The sequence below is a fragment of the Egretta garzetta genome, unplaced genomic scaffold (assembly GCF_000687185.1).
Source record: "Egretta garzetta isolate BGI_Z169 unplaced genomic scaffold, ASM68718v1 scaffold878, whole genome shotgun sequence".
In the NCBI taxonomy this organism is placed as follows: Eukaryota; Metazoa; Chordata; class Aves; order Pelecaniformes; family Ardeidae; genus Egretta; species Egretta garzetta.
In genome coordinates this window covers 6,718-29,652 of record NW_009260592.1, presented here as the reverse complement: position 1 = coordinate 29,652, position 22,935 = coordinate 6,718, and the positions used below count along the sequence as shown (strand labels likewise).

At 38.0% G+C, this 22,935-nt stretch overlaps 1 protein-coding gene across 1 annotated transcript in view; it reads left to right on the top strand.

The window, feature by feature from the left end:
• The window catches only part of LOC104131462 (regulator of G protein signaling 7 binding protein), a 35,314-nt gene extending 12,689 nt beyond the window's left edge, over positions 1–22,625 (top strand). Inside the window, exons 2-4 of the mRNA XM_035900178.1 lie at positions 11,353–11,483; positions 20,750–20,897; positions 22,595–22,625. Coding sequence (XP_035756071.1) covers positions 11,353–11,483; positions 20,750–20,897; positions 22,595–22,625 — 310 coding nt within the window. The remainder of the gene's footprint in view (positions 1–11,352; positions 11,484–20,749; positions 20,898–22,594) is intronic.
• The last annotated feature ends 310 nt before the right edge of the window (positions 22,626–22,935 follow it).

Below are 22,935 nucleotides of genomic sequence, written 5' to 3'. Positions count from 1 at the left end.
GTGTATGGTCAACAGCAGATGGCCTCACATGCCTTCAGCAGAGTTCCTTCTAAATCCCGTATGTTAGTAGTTTGTTGTGACCTAGATCCTACAGCATCAAATATTCAAAGCATTTCATTCATTTTCAAGCCTTTCTGGGAAGTCTGACCCTATTTGTCCACACAAATTTCATAGATCATCCCACACAAGCTACTTGTTTTGGTAGTTTTCAAACATCATCTGTAAACCGAAGGAACTACACAGGAGTGTAGGTATGAAGTCTTACCATTTAAGTTTTGCAGATTTTTGAAGGATAGAGTTTTTAAGCCATTTATTAGTGAGTAGTAAGTGATTAAGGGACATTTTAAAGAAGTTAGAGGCTTAACTAAAATCAAAGGGGAAATCCACAGGCACTGTGAGTCTGCAGTCCAGTTACAGGAGGCAATATGGAGGTATAGTGGGCTTGAGCCTGTTGGCTGGCACAGACCTGTCAGTGCTCTCACTACTGGTTTGTCAGAGCAGTTCATCTAAGAACAACTTGCAGATGCTGACAGAGCAGGGTGCTGAATAAGGATTTCTTAGGGAAAATTAAAAATTGTTGCATATACAACTAATCTGACTGCCTCCTTGGTTAGCGCAGATCTGTTCTGGAAGGTGCCTGTCATGGTTTGGGTTTATCTATTGTTTAGTAGTGTCTGTCATATAATTGGAGGCAGTTGAGGCAATGAGATTTTTTGTCCAGCTGAGGCTAGAGCTAAGCAAGGGTGACTTGAGAGCTCACCCAAAGGTTTCTTTCGTTTAACGTGGCACCACCTCTTCTCAGCAGGGAGCCTGATAATGTGCAGAAAGACCCTGCTCAGCTCATCTTTGGGTAGTGCAGAGGTCTTAGAGATTTCTGTAAAGTAAAGGCAAGGGACAGCCAGCTGACGAACGATGGAAAGGGGGCTTTGAGTTAGTTTCTGCAAAGGTTTGGTGGTCAAGCTCTACATTTATTTTTTTAAAGTCTTACAGTAACGCAAAAGCATATTTAAAGACACAGTGTGCAATTTCAGTTGGAATTCTGAGCACTTAGAAGTATCCTGTCGGGGATTTTAAGCTTAGCTAATGTGGTGGTTTAGGGCTGGCCAACAGCCAAACTCCCACCCAACTGCTTGCTCACTCCTCAGTGGGAAATGGGGAGAAAACAGGAAGAACAGAATTGAGAAAGCTGGGGAACGGGGATAAAGACAGGGACATTGCTTACCAACTACTGTTGCAGGCAAAGCAGGCTTGACTTGGGGAAGATTAACCTAATTTATTGCCAATTAAAATTAAAATAATTACTAATTTAGGCAATGGGAAGCAAAAAGACAAGCATTAGAACACTTCTTCTGCCCCCTTTCCCATGCTCAACTTCACTCCAGACTGCTCTACTAGCCCTGAGGGGTGCAGGAAAGATGGTGAATGGGGGGTTACAATCAGTCCATAACCGTTCCACTTTGCCTCTCCTTCCTCCTCACACTTCTCCTCTGCTCTAGCGTGGGCTTCTCCACAGGCTGCAGTCCTGTCAGGAAAATCTGCTCCAGTATAGGCTCTCCACAGGTGGCAGATCCTTCAGGAATATCCATCTGCTCTGGTGTGTTCCTCTCTGCAGGCTGCAAGGGAATATCTGCTCTGGCATGGGGAGCCTCCTCCTCCTCCTCTCTCTGACCCTGATGTTGGCTTTCTTGTTTCTCACTCTTCCTGTTCCTTCTTCCTCCCTTCTTTTTTCTGCCCCTTTTTAAAATAAGTTTTCAAAGAAGTGCCACATGCTTGGCTGATGGACTTAGCTGTGTCCTGCCATGGGTCCCCTCCCTCCTGCCATGAACCCCTCACGTGCTCCCACAGAAGACACCCTGTAGCCGTCACCATTACCAAAACCTTTCCACCTACACCAAATACACCTTGTCTTATCTGAAGTGGAGCGAGTTTGAATAAAATTTCTTATAGTAGTGCTGTTTTACTCAAGTCAAAGAAGTTTTACCAAGTGTTTGTAATCACTTTTGTCCTTTAGTGGAATAGTTTGGATGGTAATCTATTTGGTGCCTGGACTTGAGTTAATTCAGCCAGTAAAATTCATTTCTGAGCGAACAAATCTAGAAAATTCCAGTCCGTGATTCTCATAGTTTTAAAAAAATGTTTTCTGACTAGCACCTCAAATGCTGGGTGTACTGCTAAATACATGCGCTTCAATAATATAAGTGGTACTATAATTTTTTTCCTTTTGGAGTATTTCCAAAAAAGGGGAGCCTCCTAGAAAAAGGAAACAACAGAATATTGAAAATCACTGTAATCTGCAGACCATACATGTGTGACCTTTCATCAGATAACTTCTACGGAAATCAGTGATATTTTCTTGAATGGATAAGAAAAGTATATTTTCTACTTTTAGAGTTGTAGCTAAATTGTTTTAGCATGGAAATATCTAAACTGCCATGACTTGGGAGTTAGAAACCTCTACAATGAGTCACTGCATTGTGTTTTTATTCTACTTGTATTGTCATATACCCAGATTGTCTCCATCATCCTTATCCAAGTAATTGGAGATTTACACTGGTCTAACTAAACAAAATCTGATCACATCTTCTGTTTTTCAGAGCGCTTTTGTAACTGCTTCAAAATAACAATCTGATTTAATAAAAACAACGTTGCAACCATTTATGGGTCTACTAGAAAGAACTAGCCCTGCTTTCCCTCTGGCTGGATTGGGATGTTGGGTAGCAGTTGTATGACAGTATTACAGCACATTAGTGGAGTACAAAAAAAACAACACAGGATACTGAAACTGACAGCCGTTTGTGTGAAACACATACATTAAAAAAATAATAATCCCAGCAGATGGGAGGGACACAAATAAGAATGTTCTCTCCAGATCTGTTAAGAAGAAAACATTGTTGTCGGATGACTTTTCTACTTATATTCAAAATGAATCAGCAAGTCTTTTGTTACCTTTAAAGATGAATGGTTAAGTGATAAAGAAATAAACAATGTATTTAAGATAGAAAAGCAGAGGCAGGTTTAATAGGCTGTTGCACCTGAGCAGAGGGGCCTCTCATCCTCAGTATCTAAGGGGATTAAGTGTATCTCCTCTGCAGTATTTGTCACATTTTTCATTCTAGCAGAAGAACCATAATGTCTGAGGTAGGTCCTGTTTCCAGATCATCTTTGCAACTGCTATGTATTTCTAAACTGCAGTATTTCTTACCCTAAATTAAAAGACAGTCTGCAGGGTAATATTTGTGGGCAGTGATTTTCCACAGTTTATCCAAGCCAATTTACATTCCTTTTCATGGGAAGTACATATATGGGGCGTAAGGCAAAATTCAGTGAATTAATTTTCACTTCTGTTTTGCCAAAGGTTTATTTTCCCTTAGCTTTTGAAGACAAGCAGTCTTCATTACATGTCTAGACAGTTCTTTCAGCTCATATTTTAGATCTGTTGATATTGTTCATAAAAATACTTTCCCATAGAGTTAAGCATAGAATTTGTCAAAACAATACTTTTATAAAAAGGTGCATCAAACCCTGCTTAAAATTTAGCTACTGTTTTAACCAGAGATAATACATCAGTCTGTGTTTCTAAATGTTGCGGATGGTGAAAGTAAAATGCTGCTCTGTTGTAAATGCGTGACTAAAAATTTTAAGTTAAATTCAGAATTAGACCGTAATGTTTGCTCAGTTTTAGTAGTCAGTTTCACTAATTTCAATGTAACTATGAATGCTGGACACCTGTGGGCATTCAGGAAAACCTGGTGTTTTTCAGTTGTAACCAACATTTTAGCAGTACAATGAAATCATCTGTCAACTATTTCAGAAAAAAAGAAAATTTTTCTAATGGAATTTTGCCTCTACCTTTTCATGTTAAGGAGGGGCATTTTAATCATGTTTATTCTTTTGTTTTAAAATTATTATCCAAAGAGCTGCATTCGATCATTTCTTACGTACACCGGGTACTATAAGGTTGGTATAAGAGCTCCCTCTATAGGTCTTATTTTAAACATCAGCACAGGAAAATACAAAGGAAATTAAATTCCACCTCTTGTCAGTGCTTCATAAACATATTCAGTTGAAATACATGACCTGATTTTTAAAAAGCAGGTTTTTATGGAAGAAAACCATCAATTTTACCTGTTGTTAAAGTCTGAGAACATAATGTTACAGATTTATTTAAGTTGTATTTACAAAAATTCATACTTTTAATAGCAGCCTGATAAACTGTGTAATTTAAGCTACTGTTATATAAAGGAATAAACCAGCATTTTCTCTTCTGTAACTACTTCTAATACGTGTAGGTACCAGAGCTCTCAAACGGCAGAAGTATGGCTCACACAATAGTATGAGTTTCTCATCAGCTGGGTAGTATTCACATGTTTGAATAAGGACTTCTACCCTTTATGGCACTCTGGTGGTACAGTATTCATGTGGCAGCTACAGACCTAGTAAGGGACGGGCAGGATACTGGAAACTATTTAATGTACAGCTATCGCTATAATTTAGCAGAGAGAAAAAAGGAAAATCGGAGCCAAACGATTTGCCAGTTTTCCCTAGACATCAGCAAGTGTTTCTAAGTCAAATAAGTAATCCTACAGATGTCATGATGGGAAATGTAGTTGTTGGTAGCAGTAAGTATCTGGCTTTCTTTTGTACAGAGTTTTTATTATTAAAAACAAAAGCAAAAAATCTCTATATGAAGGAACCCATTCTTTTAGTTCTATTTGAAAATCAAAGCCTACTGTTCTCTGGTGAAGATCAGGCAGGATTGAAGCCTGGCAGTTACTAAGTGATATGCCAGCTTGTGTGAACCTATGAACTTTACCCTTCACGCAAAATATTTGCTTAAGCACATGTACACCCATCTCACCATTTACCCTTCCTCATGTGTGGGAACACCTCTGTCTTGCTGCTTCACTGGCAAGTCAAGAGGCTTTCTCAGAGCAGTAGAATTCCATAAATTCTATCTTTGGTCCCTTCCTACATGGGCCATTCATTGCATTCATCTTGTGAAAGGCAGCAGTGCTCCCCTGTCAGATGAAATATCCCCAGGAAGCCACAACCTGTGTATCCAAATCCTGCAAAGGTTACCAGTACCTCTTTATCTTTCCTAAGTGGAGAGGGCGAAGCAAGAAAATTTCTGCTCCGCAATGGATGCGGGAAGTGAGCACAATTCCTATTCACGGCCTTGTGGCAGCTGTGCTCGGAAGCCAGCGATGAGGAGCTGGTCTGTGGCTCATGGGCAGGTGCTCAGTGCTGCGCTAGCTCTCCTATGTGCAGCTGCACATCAGCTATTAAACAGCTCTGCTGAGAACACGATTTAGCTCGGGAGTTATACGTATGAGGCCGTGTTACATGAGATTTCTCTTGAATATCTAACAGGTCTTCATAAAGAAATCAGCTGGACTAACTGAAATAGAGGTAGCTCACTTTAGAGGGGTAATAATACAAGTTTACACGGAATTTTCTTTGTAAATAAATACAAAATTGATATATAGCTATTAAATAATAAACATATAATCACCAGCATTCTGGAAGTTATGTCTGTACCAGTCCCCTGTTTGCTGATTCTCATGGCGTGAAAACTGAACATACAGAAATAGAATTACTGAGAGAAGTGAAATTGATGCTTAAAAACGGAATTTTTAAGACTACTACACAGAATATACTTAAGGGATTATAAAAGAAATCTTTATGTGTGTTGGCATCAGAGCATGTGGCTTTCAGAGATGAAAATGAGGTCTACATACATAGGAGAAATTTGGTTGCAAGCTAATGGAATTCTTGTGGTCATTATTGCAATTAAACACTGATTAAAACAGTTTGACAAACAAGTGAGGGTAGTGGCCTGGAAATAATTCCCATTGTATGAACTCTGGATGATTGAAAGTATTTTTCTTGGATGCCACTGCTGTGACACTGCATTTGCAAATGACAGAAGAATTTTGCCCACAGTCCAATTACAGATGTCAGAACATGCATACATCATAGATGTTTCTAGTTCTTATTCACATGCTACTCATAGTTTACAAGAAAAATAAGTTAGATTTACAACACCGAAAAAAAGTCAATTAAACTACCTATTACTGTGCTTTCCAGTTACTCTTCAGCTCATTTGTGAATAGGAACTCACTGATAAATCCAGATTGGCTTATGAGACAATCATCTTGTATATAATTGCTGCTTTCTTAGTCTGCACAATTAAAAATCCTGTCAGTTAAGACCAAAAAAGTATTAAAGAAAGGTTTTCAGCATTTTTGCTTCTTAGAAATTAAATAGCTGTATGAGGAGCATACTGTTTTCTTACACCTGTGCAATCTTTTTGTTGGTGACAGATAGAAGGGAAGAAATACGTTCAATACTCTAAATAAAGTTACTGTAATGGCTGTGACTTCTAAAAAGTCTAAGGATTTCTAACATTTGAAACAATACAGAGAAAAATAGGACAACCGTAATCCAGTTTTATCCAAATCTGTTACAAAGAAATTGTCTTCTTGTGATGCAAGTTTCCATATTCCTCTTAGTGATAGACTTGTTGTTAAAGAATCCTAGCTTTCAGAGGAGCTAGACAGATTCAGCTTGCTCCACATAAGAGACTGGAGTAAATCTGCATTTCCCTATTAGAAAGAGCTCTCATCACTGAGCAGAAAAAGGTCATTGTTACCATCTGTGGTGGCTTTGTTTTTTGCAGGTTCCACTTTGCACATGAATGTTCATGTAGCAATGCCCTGCAGATGGAATAGGCAAATTAATGACTTACTTATCCACTACTAGTTGTGTAACTGTTCATCTTCAGGACAGAGGAAACCCTGTTCAGAAAGAAAAGTTTAGGCATCTAGGAAGCTCAAGCAGAAACTAAACGTGCTTGTGTGTATATTGGTGGGGCTCCAGGACTTAGGTGTTAAATGAAACAAGCAATAACTTTGAGGAGCTTAATTTTGGACCTGGGTGCTAAATATGGAAATTAAATGGAATTCTACACTGCTAAGTCTTTTTTAATCCCTCTATTGGTAAGGAGACCTCGAAGGAAATTACTGTATGTGTGCTCACGGGGAAACAAGCTGCAACAGTAAGTGATGCAGATGATGGCGGGGGGGTGGGGAAAGGCTGTATCTCCAGCTACTGCAGTAATTCCATGGTGCTGAACTTGGGAATAGTGTTCCGCACACATGTAAGAGTATGTAACACTAAGGGGTATAAAAAACTTCATCTATAAGCTAAAAGTTAGAACAAATGACAATAGTACAAGCCTCCAAGTGGCCATGTTTTGGAGCACAAGTCTTACAAGGAGCAGCTTAGGGAGCTGGGGTTGTTCAGACTGGAGAAGAGGAGGCTGAGGGGAGTCCTTATCACCCTCTACAACTGCCCGACAGGAGGCTGTAGTGAGGTGGGGGTCGGCCTCTTCTCCCTGGTAATCATAGAATGTTTTGGGTTGGAAGGGACCCCTAGAGGTCATGGGTGATAGGATGAGGGGAAATGGTCTGAAGTTGCATGAGAGCAGGTTTAGGTTGGACATTAGGAAAAATTTCTTCACCGAAAGGGTTGTCAGGCACTGGAATGGGCTGTCCAGGGAAGTGGTCGAGTCCCCATCCCTGGAGGTATTTAAAAGAAGGGTAGATGAGGTGCTTAGGGACATGGTTTAGGGGTGGGATGGCAGGGTTAGGTTAACGGTTGGACTTGATGATCTTAAAGGTCTTTTCCAACCTAGACAATTCTATGATTCTACGATTCTGTTGTCTAAATATATACTGCATGGTTCTTGAGTTTAGCTATCAGAGAAAGAAAAACAGGTATATAGTAGCCAAAGTTTGGAAAGTTAAAATACTAGTCCAGAGGAAGAAAACATGGTGAGCTATACTTTTTCTGTATTTGACTAGTTGCTTGTTTGTGCTGGTTTTGGTTAGATGAATTCTGTAAGGTTATATTTACTCCTGAGACTGCCTCTTACATCAAACATCAGAATCCTATTCTGCTCTAAGATTCATCCAATTTTGTTGTAACTCTTTTACAGAAAAAGTTGAAATCATTAGGAGCAGTGCATGCAAAATGAAGGACCAGGCTGGTCTTGAAATTGCTGGTATGATTTAGAAGTAACAGCCTACTTCTGAAGAACAGCTCCTGATTTATACTAAAACAAATTAAATTTATATCTGGGCTATATGTGTTTTATATTCTTTGTTCGATACCAATATGATTACATTAAAAACCCTTCTTGGCATCTGCCAATTTGAAAAGAAATGCTGTTAAATTTACGGTTATTTTTTATGCAGAGAGAACAGTCCATTTCTAATGTGCTAAGCGAGCACAGATTTAACAGCTGCAACTCCTATAACAAATAGGTGGGTTAAAAATGAAAGAAACAGCAAACACAACTGCAGGGAACGTTAAGATTAAACTCTTGTTGAACCAGGACTAGATACTATGGATTAATGCAAGATAAAAAGCACTAGATACTTAATGCAAGGTAAAAAAGTATAAAATACTACAATGTAGAACTTCTAAGTGTCTGAGGAGTTTGTAGTTAAGTACATTTTATAAAAAGACAAATTCAGTTTATCCCAAAATAATTTTGTGTGCATGTATGTGTGTTGTAGTGCTGTGTGTCTTCTAAGCATAATTTGCAGCATTTCAGAACTAGCATTATTTATTTTGTTATACTACTGCTTATGCAGTCACTAAAAATATTTACATTCCTATCCTTTGAAAAGAATGTGAGGTTTCAACACAGATCCATTTCTAGGAAATAACATGTTTTCATATGCAGTTAAGGACTTAACCCTGAATAAACAAAAAAAAAATCTGACAGTGATTCAGAGTCTTAAGGCTATCAAATGTTTTCCCAGTTGGAATCACTGAGAATAGGAATCATCTGAAAAGGGTAAACCCTTTTTGTTCTGCCACCATAGCTTTGTTCTGTATTCATGATAAGATCCAGGAAATACCATACTGTGCATGGTATAATTTTTCAACAAATGCAGACTTCACTTTAAAAGTAGAAAAGTAGACGTGGCTTAAGAGAAATGAACATATTATAGTCTAGCTAAAAGAAAGAAAGCTCCTAGGATGGGCAGGTTTATTATCATGTGTATGGTATTGCTCCTGAAGTAACACAGACCACAGCAATTGTAGTTTGTACTCCAGTCATTTCCTACCTTCTTGATGAGGTCTGCTTTGTAATGGATTAGTAGGTGGGACCGATCTTCCTTTGTCCCTTCTGACTAAGTCCAGCATGATTTCTTTTCAATCTTCAGTCTTTTCCAGCCTCATCTTTTTAAAATTTTTTGGCTGCATTTTTTGCTCATTTAAGCATTCCCGATTGAACAGCTTACCGATCCTGTGATTCTTACCAGTTTTCAATGGCATGCACAAACACCAGTAGTCCTCCTTCATATGCTGTGGAAGTGCTGAGGTTGCTCTTTCCTTTTAGAAAGGTTCTCACCAGTTCTGTGAAACCTTCACGGTTCCATTTGGTTTCTGATGTCACTTGGAGGGACAGGAACCCTTGAGGACCTTGGAAAACCACAGTTTCTTTCTCACTGAAGGCGGATGATGGCAAGTCCTTGCATCAAATATTCTTTTGAGATTGCTCCTTTCTCCTGCCCACTGAGCCACATGCATCAGGTCCTACCTTATACTGGCTCTTATTTTCTTACCCCAGGATATGACTAAGTATATTTTCCCTTGGTGTCACTGAAATCAGTGGCAAAAGGTGCTGACTTTCTAGGCAATTTATGGCCTGCTTTGCTAGAAATAATCATTAATCTCAAATACAAGAATTAACAGGTTTTAGTATGCAGTATTCATTTGAACTGAACTTCAATAAGATTGTATCAGCACAAACTGATAGGATTTTCCTTAAAATAGAGGTTTTTAAGCTTTGTTCATGGCAAAATAGCTGGACTTAACATTTTGACTGGACCCTGATCTAGGTATAAATAATAACCTCTTACCTCAGGTCAGAAAGAACCTATTTTACTAGTTTAAATAGACTTTGCTGTAAGTCTCAAAGCCTTTGGCCTCATTTGGTATTAAGAAATTATTTGACCATAGCAGCCCAATCTAATGTTGCTGGCAAATAATTTAACAGGCAAGTTACTTTGGTTCCCATGAGGAAATCCACAAGTCTAATTTTATTTCATATACAGGAGGGTCTTTCGAAGCATCAGTTTAACCACAGGAAATTCAATCCCTGTAAAGAATGCTAGCAATCTTTTTATTGTGAAAGCTTTGTTTATATTATTCATAAGCTAGAAATCTGGAAGCATGCTGAAAATTTTTTTTTCCTTTTTTTGCATTTGTATTCAGAAATGCCATTAGATTCGGGTTATTTAGAAAAGCAGGTTGCTCTAGTTGTTACAAAATCCGGTTTTGGGGGTTATCTTACCATTTAACATCACTATGTAGCAAACAAATAGCAAGAATGTCTGAACATGAAGTGTCTGAAATCCTAACTCTTCAATCTTACCACTTACTACCCTATTGAAAGTACCTTTAGAACAAGCATTGAAAACCTAATTCTTAAGTGTGACTGGGTAAATCACTTTGTTAGCACTCACAGAAACACTTAAGTTTATAAAAAAGCATGTTTACACCTGTGCAGCATTCTCAGCCTACAAAAGTCAGGTTTAATATCTGATTATACAGCCAGGCATAAGAATTGGTTCCTGGGTCTGGGTAAATTAATCTTTTTAGTGTCCCAACCAATTAATTGGAGGTGTAGGATTAGTCTTGATTTCACTTTTTGTTTTCAAGATTATTACTTTTCTTTAAAAATTCTTGAACATCCGGTTCTCCTCACAGTGCAGTATCACATGACTACTAATTTAAGCAAAGGGGGGAAAAAAGAAATTCAGGCAGAAACTATAGAATCAAAGGACTACAAGTGGCTTGTTTCTGATGAGAGTGTCTTCAAAGTTGCATTGATTATGCCTGATCCAGGATTTGTAACCTGAACAGTGACTGTGAAAGTGGCCCTGCAATGTCCTGCATATGCACAGAGGGTAACTGAAACTGGATGACAAAAAAACCCCGTCAATCTACCAGAAAACACTTATCCAAAGCTTTTAAAGAGGACAAAAAAATCTCAGTCACTTACCACTTTTCCAAAAATATGCAGAGAAGAAAATAAGGACACACAATCTTACCAAAGACAACGCAAGATTAACTGTTTTAAGCCTGGAGCTTTGCAGAGCTAAAGAATTGATTACAGTTTGGTAGAAACAAGCTTTTTATCATATATGCATAGCTTAATAGTTTATGAAGCAGACTATGATGCGGTTGCTTTCAACAGTAGGGAAGTGGATTTAATGACTTGCATGTCCTTGCAGTCCCATTCCTAACTAAAATTTTTCTCTTTTACTGCAGACCAGAAGATGGTGAAATTCATCCTGAAATCTGTAGACTATACATCCAGTTGCAGTGTTGCTTAGAAATGTACACAACAGAAATGCTAAAGTCCATATGTCTGCTAGGATCACTGCAGTTTCATCGGAAAGGTATTGGATTGCACAAATAGACAGATGATGGTTTTAAAAAAAGAACAGTCCTTTGGGGCATGGATGAGTATTCATGAAAGACAAAGCACCAAACTGTTAAAATTGCCTATACCACTGAAGCTTTTCAGCTACTGAAAAAAAAAAGCTATATTTCTATTCCATTATCATCATTTCACAGAAGTGTGTCACATCAGGCATGTATTGCTAATATCCTTCTAGTTAGAAGCCTGAATTGGTTTTTTTTTAAAGAGTGGTCCCAAAAGTTTCAGCTGTCATTAGTCAGATCAGTGAGCAAACTTAGTCATTTTATGAGAGGTATTTGTTGGGTATGATATTTGAGGGCAAGTGTTCGGTGGAGCAATATGGCATGGTTTTAGTGCTAAACTGATGCCTTACTATCGCTGTTGTTATCTATCCAGCAATGCCAGCTTATAGCAAAAAACGGATAAATATGGTTAAAAAAGTGTCCACCATTACAAAGGTAGATACTAGATTCAGAACTGAAATCTACTTTATAGAGTATTTCTGCACATAAAAGTCCTTGCTTCACTGAAAATGTATCTCTCTAAGAAGCTCATATTTGATTGGCCACCTACTAAAAGGAAGATGTACAAATGCAGGTAATTCTCTGAATGGGTTACTTGGTAACCTTATTGCTCAGTGATGGCACACACTGATTGGGGCTGTGCCTGTGCTAATTGTAACTAGTCTTTCCCCAGATAATATCTCAGCATAATATACTAGGTAAAGACAAAATTCTGTAATGAACTGTAATGAAGGTCTTGTAATGAACCTTACGTATTTCCTGTCATGCTGAAAGATCCCATAATGTATTTTACACATCTAGCTGTAGGATACAGCTAAAGCCAGTGACATTTTTATTATGAAAATAAGAATTAAAGGTCTATAACTGCTCAGTTGAGCTTCTCAGCAATATTATCAAGTCAAAACCAAATCTATAAAATAGGGAGAGACAGAGTTAACAGAGCCACCATATAACAAGATGTCAGAAGCTGCTAAAATGAACCATCTTTTTTTAAGGTAGATTGTACTGCATTTCCTAGCATTGGCTACAGTTGTCAAACCACCTTCTGTAATTGCAGACAGAAGCTAGCTTCAGGTGACCTGAGTAACCCTGATATGTCTTGTCTCTCCCTTTTGCCTTTGGATGGAATCTACATTAATAACTTAAACTAACCATCAAACTATTAGATGTCTAAAGTTAGATAAGATGAATTACAGCATTATAGCATGGGCCAGCTTAGTTCCTGTCTGGCAGTGATTTTGATATATATCGGGTTTTCATCTCACCATCGAGCAAGTCATGGTAGCTATTCTGCCATTGCTCAAAAGAGTAATTTTTGTCCTGTATCCATATAGAGGTAACAACAGTAACTTGGCTCCAAGTTTCTGTGACATTCTTTGAGAAAAATTCATAATAGGCAAAAATGATAGCATCACAGGGATTTGAATAATTTGAATTTTGGGACTTAGCCAACAGAACATTACTCTTGTATATTAAATACTTGGTATGTACATCTAGAAGTATTGTAAAGGCATCATGCAACAAGGGAAATTCCAGTTACATGTTAATTATTTTTTCACAGTGAAGATAATCATATACTAGAACAGCCGCCCAAAAAGGCTGTGAAATCTCCATCCTTGGAGATACTGGTATAGCCTTGAACCCAATGCAAGTTCGCCCTGTTTTCAGTAGAGTGTTGGACTACATGACCTTGGAACCTATTTGTTCTATGTTATGCCCAATCATACTATTTTTCAAGGAGTAGAATGAACCCATATGTTTATTTAATTTCATTACTTAATGGAAAATGGTACTGCAGTGTAGGCAAAGTGCATGAATTTGTCTCGAGGAATTAAAGACCTGGTAATTTCACCATTACAAATATATTGTGCTGTTGCTAGTATATAGCTTTTTTACTTTTTCACCTGTTTAGTTTTTCACCAATTTTTCACCATCTGAGTTGACCATATTAAAAAAAATAGCATTTTCCTTGTGTATTAAGACTAGAACCCTTAGAAATTTTGCTTATTTCATAAATATTCATGTCTGGTGTTCTTGCTGTGTCTTGAAGCTCATTTTTGAAGGTAGTATTTTCCATTTGGATGTAATATTTTCCAATTTTTAGTCCTCTTACCTGTTGGATAAGTGGTTTGTAAGGTTTTTAAATCTCCCATGAGGTTTCACCAATTTATGTTCTTACTTGGGAGCCAGCAGAGATTCAAGTAAAGTGACATGCAAGCTGTTCTCGGCAACCCACAGCTAATAAATAATGATGTGGGTACTGGTATCTTGACCAGTCGTTATCAAACAAACTATAGAACTGATAAAGGTAAGGCAATGCTGATGTTCTCCCAAAAGAAACTCAGCCAATGCTCCCTGCTGGGAAACAGATGCTCTAGAAACACCACTCTACAATTTGAAGGGCTGAGCTCTGGGTATTTTCACTGTCTTTTGCGGCACTGATCTTCTCTCTCTCCTTATCTTTCTGTTGTACTGGACAAACTTTCCTATATATACTGCAGAGTATATATCAAGCTTCCTGCACAGAAATTTCTTGCATATTTGCAGTGCTTTAAATTAACTTACTCCTGTTATACAACCTTTGCTAGAAAAGTCAGATAGTCTGTTATTTCTTTGAGATGTAATAGTCACAGTGGGGCCAAAAACCATAAATATTTCCAGCTGTGTTATGCAGTAAGTAAACTGAGGTAAGTGGTCTCTAATACATTTTTTTCTAAGATACATACACCGCAAAACCCCAGTGTTGAAAATACGTTATGATTGCAAAGTTGAACATTCAGAAAGTTTGCAAAGGACACAATGAAACATGCCCAAAAGTAGCCTTAATTCAAGCTTTTTGTAGTTACTAAGTCTTTGGTTACCTGATCATATATTTTATTACTCCTCCTTTTCACGTTCCTAAGAGTTCTGGCTAACTAACAGGCATGTAAATATTTACTTGGGCATATGTCTTTCTTTTATCCTAATTGTTCAGTCTCATGCATTGTATTTATTGCACACAATTCTGTTCTGAAGGCAGAATCCTTCTGTCCCTCAGACCTTTCTCGGTAGCACATACACTGATGGGAGTGTCTTCAGAACTGCCTTGAGTAGTGTGGTACTAGCAATTTTTGCCATTGTAAAGAAGGAACAAAGACAGACTAAGCTAAAGATTCCTAATTTAGAATCTGAGATTGCAGCATACTTTATGCAGTGCTGTATGTGTTTATAGAGCAATTTTTCAGTAGCTTAATTTGCAGCTGAGTGCTAAGAGTCTCTGCATTGAGCAACTAGACAATTAGAAATACTTCGTCATTAACTGTTTTGAGGAACTGGGTTTAAGCAACTTGGATAGGATCACATGGAAACTTTGGGTAGTTATAGAGTCCAGTTTTCAGGGCAGCACTGAGAGAAACTCTCCTATGTCTTCCTGTGGTCCCTGACACTGGGCAGATACGGCAGATGGCAGCTCATGTTCCAGCTCTTCCAGGAAATCTTCTTGAACTTCTCACTGCATTTGTTCACCTAGTTTTCTTCTGCATCCTTATCACACTCTGGCAGAACTTCTCTGGACAGAATCATCTTTCTCAGACTTTGTAAAGTAACACATGAGTTCACAGACCTAAGACCTGTAGGTTCTCTCCTCATCTTGGTTTTGCTTTTTTTGTTCCCCTCCATCATTTGAATTCTATAGCTTTGTGCCTTAGGGAGCAGCGTCAAACAGAGTTCTTAAACCTAGTAATACTTTTTAAAATTTGAATTAGAGTTTCACGGAAAGTAAGATATTCTGAAGGAGCTTAGTTACCTCTCTGAATTGTTTACAAAATTCAGCTCTAATTCCTTTAAATGTTGTATGCCTGCTTTATTGACATTGCATGTTCTCAACAACTGTTTTTCTGATTAAATAAGCAAATCCTGGCTTAGCTAGCAAGGTCTTAGAAGAAGTAGTTGACATAATTTCTGTCCATGAACGTGCTGGATGTGATTACCTTTTCCCAAATTAATTCTGAGGTTGTAAGGATCCCACACTGAGAAAACCCAGAACTACCTCAGAGTTCTTAAGTATTCTTGAGCATACATTGCTGTATTCAGCCACAAATATTTGGGGGTCAAAGCTTTTCACCAATGCCTTATAAAGAACTTCATTGTATTTTTAATATGCAACCATAACAGGTAAAAGAGCTTTGCAGATTCATATAACCGCAATAGTAATATATTCCTTTCATTGTAAGGAACTGTAAAATATTGCTATTATCACTGGATCATCATAGCATGTCACTGTGGAAGTGCGCATTACTGAAGTTTAATGTCTGTATGTGTTTGCACAGAAACCATTAATTTCTTAGGATCATCTACAGATAATTGACTTTGATTATATAATTACATATATTAGAAAATATTTTTTAAAATCCTAAGTTGCAGATTGCAGATAGCTAGCTGTGCACCATTTAAGTAAGGAACTCATTTTAATAATTAATGCAGTAAGTCCTTGTAACAAATCAACAGCAAGAGGGGACAGTTAAAATGAACTGGAGATGTTTTCCTGAGTTCAAAATGTGCTGTAAAAACAGTTAAAGCTACCTAGTCAAAGAAGTGCAAGGTTTGAACTGGTAGCCATTTATGCTGAATTTGAACAATGTAAGTCACTGCTCATGTATAGGTATAAAAATGTATTTGTTCTTATGGTCCAGAATCAGTACAATCTGCTGTATTGTAGTCATTTTAGTAGAATTTGAATATCTATAAGAAAAAATTAGTTCAGGATACATTAGATTCCCGGAATCTTACAGTTTCTTGTGTGAAATGGTCTTAAAGTCTTATTTTTTCCTGTGTCTTTTTTTTCTAAATGATGTGTTTATCAGAATAAGATGCAAAATACTTTAATGCTGTAACCTACATATTGTTTATTCTTACCATAAACCTATTTGGAAGCCCTGAAGAACAAGTTACTGTTCAGTCACTATAATTGACATCTGTGGGTCCCATCTGATTCGTATAAACATAGCTGAGTGCAGAAGGATACCAGCACTAACCAGAGTGGTAGGTACCTCAATACTTAAGTAAAAAAAAGGGAAGAATTGAGTCTTAGGGGAAAATCATATGTGCATACTATGGACAGTAAACATTAGGCTTTTGTGATGTAAATTCAAACTGAACTTAGTCCTGTACTATCAGTACAGCAGAATGACATCAAATCACAGATAACAGTGTATCGTGTACCACACAAGAAGTTCATAGCATAATTGTTGTTTCTCCAGTATATGTTTTGTTATAAGAACATACATTTCCCTAAAATAGTACCTACAAGCCTGTGGTAGCTTATATTACAGATTACAAAAATAAACCCTCAGTTCAGTGAAGGGATTTTTGTTCTATTTGGCTTTGTTTGAATTACATCTATTTAGAGTTTTGAAGGAGAGAGGAAGGATTGTTTAACAGATGTGCTACAATCTCAGCACTATTTAAAGACTGGTAGATTTGTGTAATTACATAGGCATACTGCTTACATAAGAGGGATAAGATGTGAGACCAGAGAAGCACACAGGTGTGAAGAAACAAGCACTTAGAACTTCCAGAGAGTCACCCATTCTCACGTGGACACTGTGAAGAGGCCAAAATTAATAGAACAGAAACAAGCATGGAAAGAGGAGCACGCAACTTCTACCACAGACCTGTTGTTTATACTGCATTTTGCCTAATAACAACATTTCCAGTGAGACAGTCTCGTGAGTTTTGCAGTCCCCAAGTGTAAGCCAGGAATTAATTTCACCAGGCCGTTAGCCGTATTTGCCACATCTCTTTTTTACTTCCTGCACAATTCTTTCCTATTCCCCTTTTTACATTCTCCTTTTCATTTACTTTAGCTGTGATCTATAGCTTGTGCATTTATCCTTAATTGCCAGGTTAGGAGCCTGATGCAAACGCTGCCTTCTTTTTGAGAGATGGGTTCTCTCGGCTTTGTTAAGTTCTGTTACTCCCCTCAAAGATCCTGCCAAGTCATCTCTGTGAAATCTAACCAGCTCAGGAGGGGCCTACAGAAGATGTTTCTTTCACTACATAAGTTTCCCTGGGAAATACCTGATGAGTGAGAGTAGGCGCATAGGGTGACATGATGGAAACAGAGAGGTCGCCACAGAAACAGTAAGGAGCACAACAGGTGAGGCATGTAAAGCACAGTGGTCACCGATGTCGTCTGCAGCCTTACTGTACTGATCTTTTTCCACCCTCTTATTTATCCTCACTCAAGCTTGATCTTCAGCGTTATTTAATTCAATGAATTTAATTTCATACCAAAGGTATTTACCACTTCTTAAAGTAAAAAAAAAATGTGCTGAATTAGAGGCTAGAAGACAAGAAATACATCATGCTTTGTATTAAAAGTTCACAGTCAAAAGAGCCTCTATCTAGTCAACTGGCAAGAACAGCAAGTGTATGTGGACACCTCTGAAGACACTGTGTGCATGATCAAACTCCAATTTAATGAAAGTCTTTCCACTGACTAAATTGAAAGTAAAATTTAGGCTTCATATCCCTATGTTAAGAATGTGCAATACAAAAGATATCATTACCACCAGTAGAAGGATGGGTAGATTAAAGAGGTTTTGTTCCTCTACAGGCTATGCCGTGTAGTAGAAATGTTAAGCCTGAGTCATATACATTATTCAAGCAAAGCCTTTATTATTAGCTGACTCTCTAACTGTTTTAAAGTGATTGAGCAGATGCTCTGAAATTCAGGAAAGCTTCATGAATTGTTCACAATACAACGGAATTACTGGTAGAGCTTTTTTCAGTTGAAATCTGTGCTGTTCATTCTGCTAAATCTGCAAGAGCTTGCTTTTGTGCTAACAGAAAGAACGTTACAGTCTCAGTGCTTCTGTTGCCAAGTTGCGAAAAAGAACCTTGTCATTTCACCTGCCATTGTTATTGTTTCCATTGAAACACCCTTCACATCCCTGAAGGATGCATCTATAGACAGGGTTGTTCTTGACAGCTTGTCACCAAAGGTCAGGTCAGAGTACCAGCATAATACTTAAAAATAATGGGAAAATTAACTAATACCCAGTTCCAGCAGTAACACCTTGTGATATCAGTGGCAAATTGGATGGTTTCGCTGGGGCAACCCTCTTCTACAAAGAAGTGGCAAGTGAGATATTGGTAACAGTAGGTAGTATTATGAGCTCCTCGTAATGGGGAAAATAATGAATAATGAGCCTTATACAAATGAACAATTGAAATTGTACAATATGAACTACCTTAAAGTAATGGCAAAAGCCTCGGTTAAGAACTAGAAGAATTTGAAAGCTATAGCTGCAGGGTGATACAGAGTAAAACATCTAATCTGGGAAGTAGGCACAGGCTTCTGTTCCACAAGCAGTGGAGTCAGCATAGTAGCTTGTTGCCACCAGAAAGATCTTGATCCTTTCCTCGCTATCTTCCCTCCTTTTATCACGCCTTCATTTTTCCTCCCTTCACTGCTTCTGGCCGTATGATCATCCTTCGCCTCTGGCACTTGCTCTGGAACATGTAGGGTTCTTCACTGACCTGCCTTAAATCACTGCAACATCAGAAAACTTTATATTTTATTTTTCCTTTTATTGAGGTAATCTTCTAACATTTGGTGCGTTCAAGTGGCTCCCGGAGGGACCTGGCAAAGCACAAGTTAGCAGCGGATGCCAAAGTAAGCAGCAGAGAAGGGACACAAGACATCATTCTTTTATAGATTCTTCTATAAATTACAAACTTGACAGGTCATGCAATCTCTTGGAACCATAGTTAGATGACTTAGTTCGGAGGGAAGCAGGAAAAAGGGCTTCCTACTGACTTTAGCGAGTAACAAAAACATGAAGCAAGTATCTTCTGTAGTATAAGTAATGTCTAGTTTGACATTCAGACAAGTAGCTATGAATATTTTTTTTTTCAGCAAAGGAATAATTTACCAGAATGCAACAATTTAGAGAATCTGCCCGAAAAGAGCTTCTTAAGATCCAGGATTTGCTAGTTTTTTAAAAAGAAAAAAAACAACACCAACACAAGTTTACAAGTCTCATAGCAGGGACACTTATTCGTGTTACGGAAGAGCAATATAGCATGGTCTGCAATTTTGGTGTCCCAAAAAAATGGGCTAAATTACCACTCCTCTGTTAGCTGTTCTTGTTCCTCGTGTTTGTTGGTAAACCTTATAGGAACTACTCGGGTTTGTCCTGGTGTGAAAATTTCTCAAATTGCAAAAATCGTGAGATGAAAAAACATTTCCTGTTCTAATCCTCATACCGCTGGTTTGAACACTTACATTTTTTTCTCTATTTTTAGAAAGTTTTATTTGTTTCTTTTCAAGAGTGTTTACTCCATTTCATGAGAGAACTCAGAGGGGGAAAAACTTTTAACTTCTCAATAATGTGTCTGGGATGCACTCCAATTTGAATTTTCTCATTTAAATGTTTTTGGCATCAGGACTGTACTTGCCACTACAGAAAAGGAGTACCATCAGACAGTCCACAGGAGGCTTGCAAGGATACCAAAAAATCCCACCAGTACTTAACTCTCTTGCATGCTCCATTATCATGGTCCACATCTTTTATCCCATTCTCTCCCTGACAAAATCCCTGGCAGATCTGTCATGAAGCCCCCATCAAATTCCAACACTGCATTTCATTTTCATATAGTGAGCATGAATTAGGCAAGTGTAAGCATGGAAATTCAGAATATAATGCATGTTGGGCTGTGAGTGGTGGCAACTATGTATTGATTTTAAAATCACCGAGTGCAAAACTGCACCTTTTTGTCTTTTGTGTTCTCTTCATATTGCTGTAATACTAGGAGACATGGATTGTAAGGTTCTTCAGTGCCAAAGTTTTTGAAGTTGTTTTCAGAATGTATGCTGCAGTTTCCTTACTTTGTTTTGTTTTGTCCTCTGGCTCTTACTTTGTGTCACATGTGAGTCACTGGAGTTTAACGGAAACCCTTCGTAATACTCGCTGTGTAAAATTCTAAGTGCCACACATGCCTGCGTGGGACTTCTCTTAGTTTTGTTTGGTGGGAGGGATGTATAGCAGCACTCTGATGAGCAGATTGGTGTGGTCTGCTCTCTTTCTGAACAGTTCTTACTCAGAGTTTGTACTCGCCACCCTCTCTCTTAATTTATATTGTGCAAGATCAAGGTCAAAACATCAATGATACAATCTGAGTATACATTTTAATTAATAAATAATGGGGATATATGTTTTGTTTAAATATTTTAAAGGAAAAGAACCTTGTGCCCCACCCAAGATCCTAGATGCTAAAGTGGAGGAGAGTTCCGAAGTACCTATTTTAGAAGACACATCATCATCACCAACAGATCTTCAACAGCATTTATGGCAGGTTTCCACAGATATTGAAAACACTGAAAGGTATGTGTAGCACTTCATCCTTAAAAAAAAACCAAACAGATTTCTGTCTGGGGTTTATTTAGTCTTTTCCAATTAGGCAGACAGTGTTGCTACTGCTAAAGATACTAATAAATTAAATAACCTGTTAACATTTCTGTTACATTTAACATGTTTGAGAGCAACTCCTAAAAGAAGGGCAGAGAAGTGACATCCTTAACTAGGCTGGTTACCAGAGGGTAATTGTCAAAAAGAAAGGGTGGGAAATGATGTTGCTAGGGGCCAGGTTCTCTAAAAGAGGCAGCTTTTGTCTCATCTTGAGAAGTTCCTGATTTTGTGCCTGAAATCTGCTGTCCTGTGGTTCTGCATTCATAAATCAAAAGCGCAGAATCTAGTTCGTGTCAGTTGTTTCTGCCCATAGTTATGAGTGTGGAAGCCATAGGAAGAGAGGGGAACATCATCCACAGGTTTGTTGAAGTGGACTTCTCTTACCCCCTTAACTGTGCAGTTGAAAGACAAAAATGAGACCCTTTAGTAGGGAGTAATCCTTAAGGCAAACATTTCTTTTCAAAAAATACCTATTTTGACAGCTTTGTATATTAAGCTGCTGCTGAGATTTCAATGGTTACCATGTTTATTTATATAAAAAGTTCTGTTCTACTGAGATAGTAACGTGAAGAATAAAACTGAGCAATTTCTTATTAGTCATAGAATCATAGAATCATAGAATGTTTTGGGTTGGAAGGGACCCCTAGAGGTCATCTAGTCCAACCCCCCCTGCAGTGAGCAGGGACACCGCTAACTAGATCAGGTTGCTCAGAGCCCCGTCCAGCCTGGCCTTGAATGCTTCCAGGGATGGGTGCTCTATTATCTCTCTGGGCACCCTGTTCCAGTGTTTCACCACCCTCATTGTAAAGAATTTCTTCCTTATATCTAGTCTAAACCTACCCTGGTTTAGTTTAAACCATGACTTGCCTAGTCATGCTGCTTCATTTCTAAAAACTACTTACATGAAGATGAATGAGGCAAGACCACATTGTTTTTAAATGCTGAAAGCCTTAAGACATTACAGGCCTGCACACAAAATTGCTTGTCTGCCATCTGTCTATAAAACAGGAACCTTTTTGCAACTTCTGGCCTCCCTTAATGCATATCCAAATGTAGCTTGCTTTGTGAGATGATATTTTGTTATCATATTTTAGATCTTCTGCCTTTTAGAAAATGTCATGCCAAAGTCGTCCTAAGAGAGGTTTTCACTTAATGTGCTTAGGTGTCATGGATTAGCTACATGCATTATAATTTCCTTCTGAACAGTGAAGCACATTTGTGGCACGAGCTCCAAAATGCTGATAAGAGGTATTAAGTTGACATTAGTACTAGCTTGTGCTAATTTTAAGGCATATTGTGTATTTTGCCCCTAGGATCACATTGTGCCCACCAACTCATTTAATGTGGAATACTCAAGTGCCAGAATCATAGATTTGGACTAGATGTGACTAGTTAATATCAGACTGGCTTAAAAGTGCTCCCTTATTAAATCTACTGCCCTTTATTTTGGTATGTGTCTTCTGATAAATACATGTGAACCAAATGCTTGCCCAATAGATTTTTGTATTTATTGCTCCATTATTTCAGCATATAAAGCTATGCTGTGAGCCATTCCCCATTCAGTCTTCAACTGCTGTTCTATTGTATCTCTTTCAACTTTTGTTTCCACAGAGATATGAGAGAAATGAAAAACCTTTTAAGTAAACTCAGGGAGACTATGCCTTTACCACTGAAAAATCAAGGTAGGTTTTGTATTTTCTTCATGTAAGGAAAATTAAGATAATTAAAGATTTTGCCTTCCATTAGATCCAAAAAACCTATGGTTTTTTTATAGAAGTTACAAAAAGAAAAATCTAGGTGAAGTCTCTTCCCTTCTGATTCAGTGGAGCCAGAATTTAATGTGTGAACTTTGGCCTCTCGAGTTTCACATGAGGTATTCTAAAATTTTATAGGTATGGTGCCTATAGATAAAATAATAGACTTTTCCTGGTGACATGAAGGCAGCAGCACAACT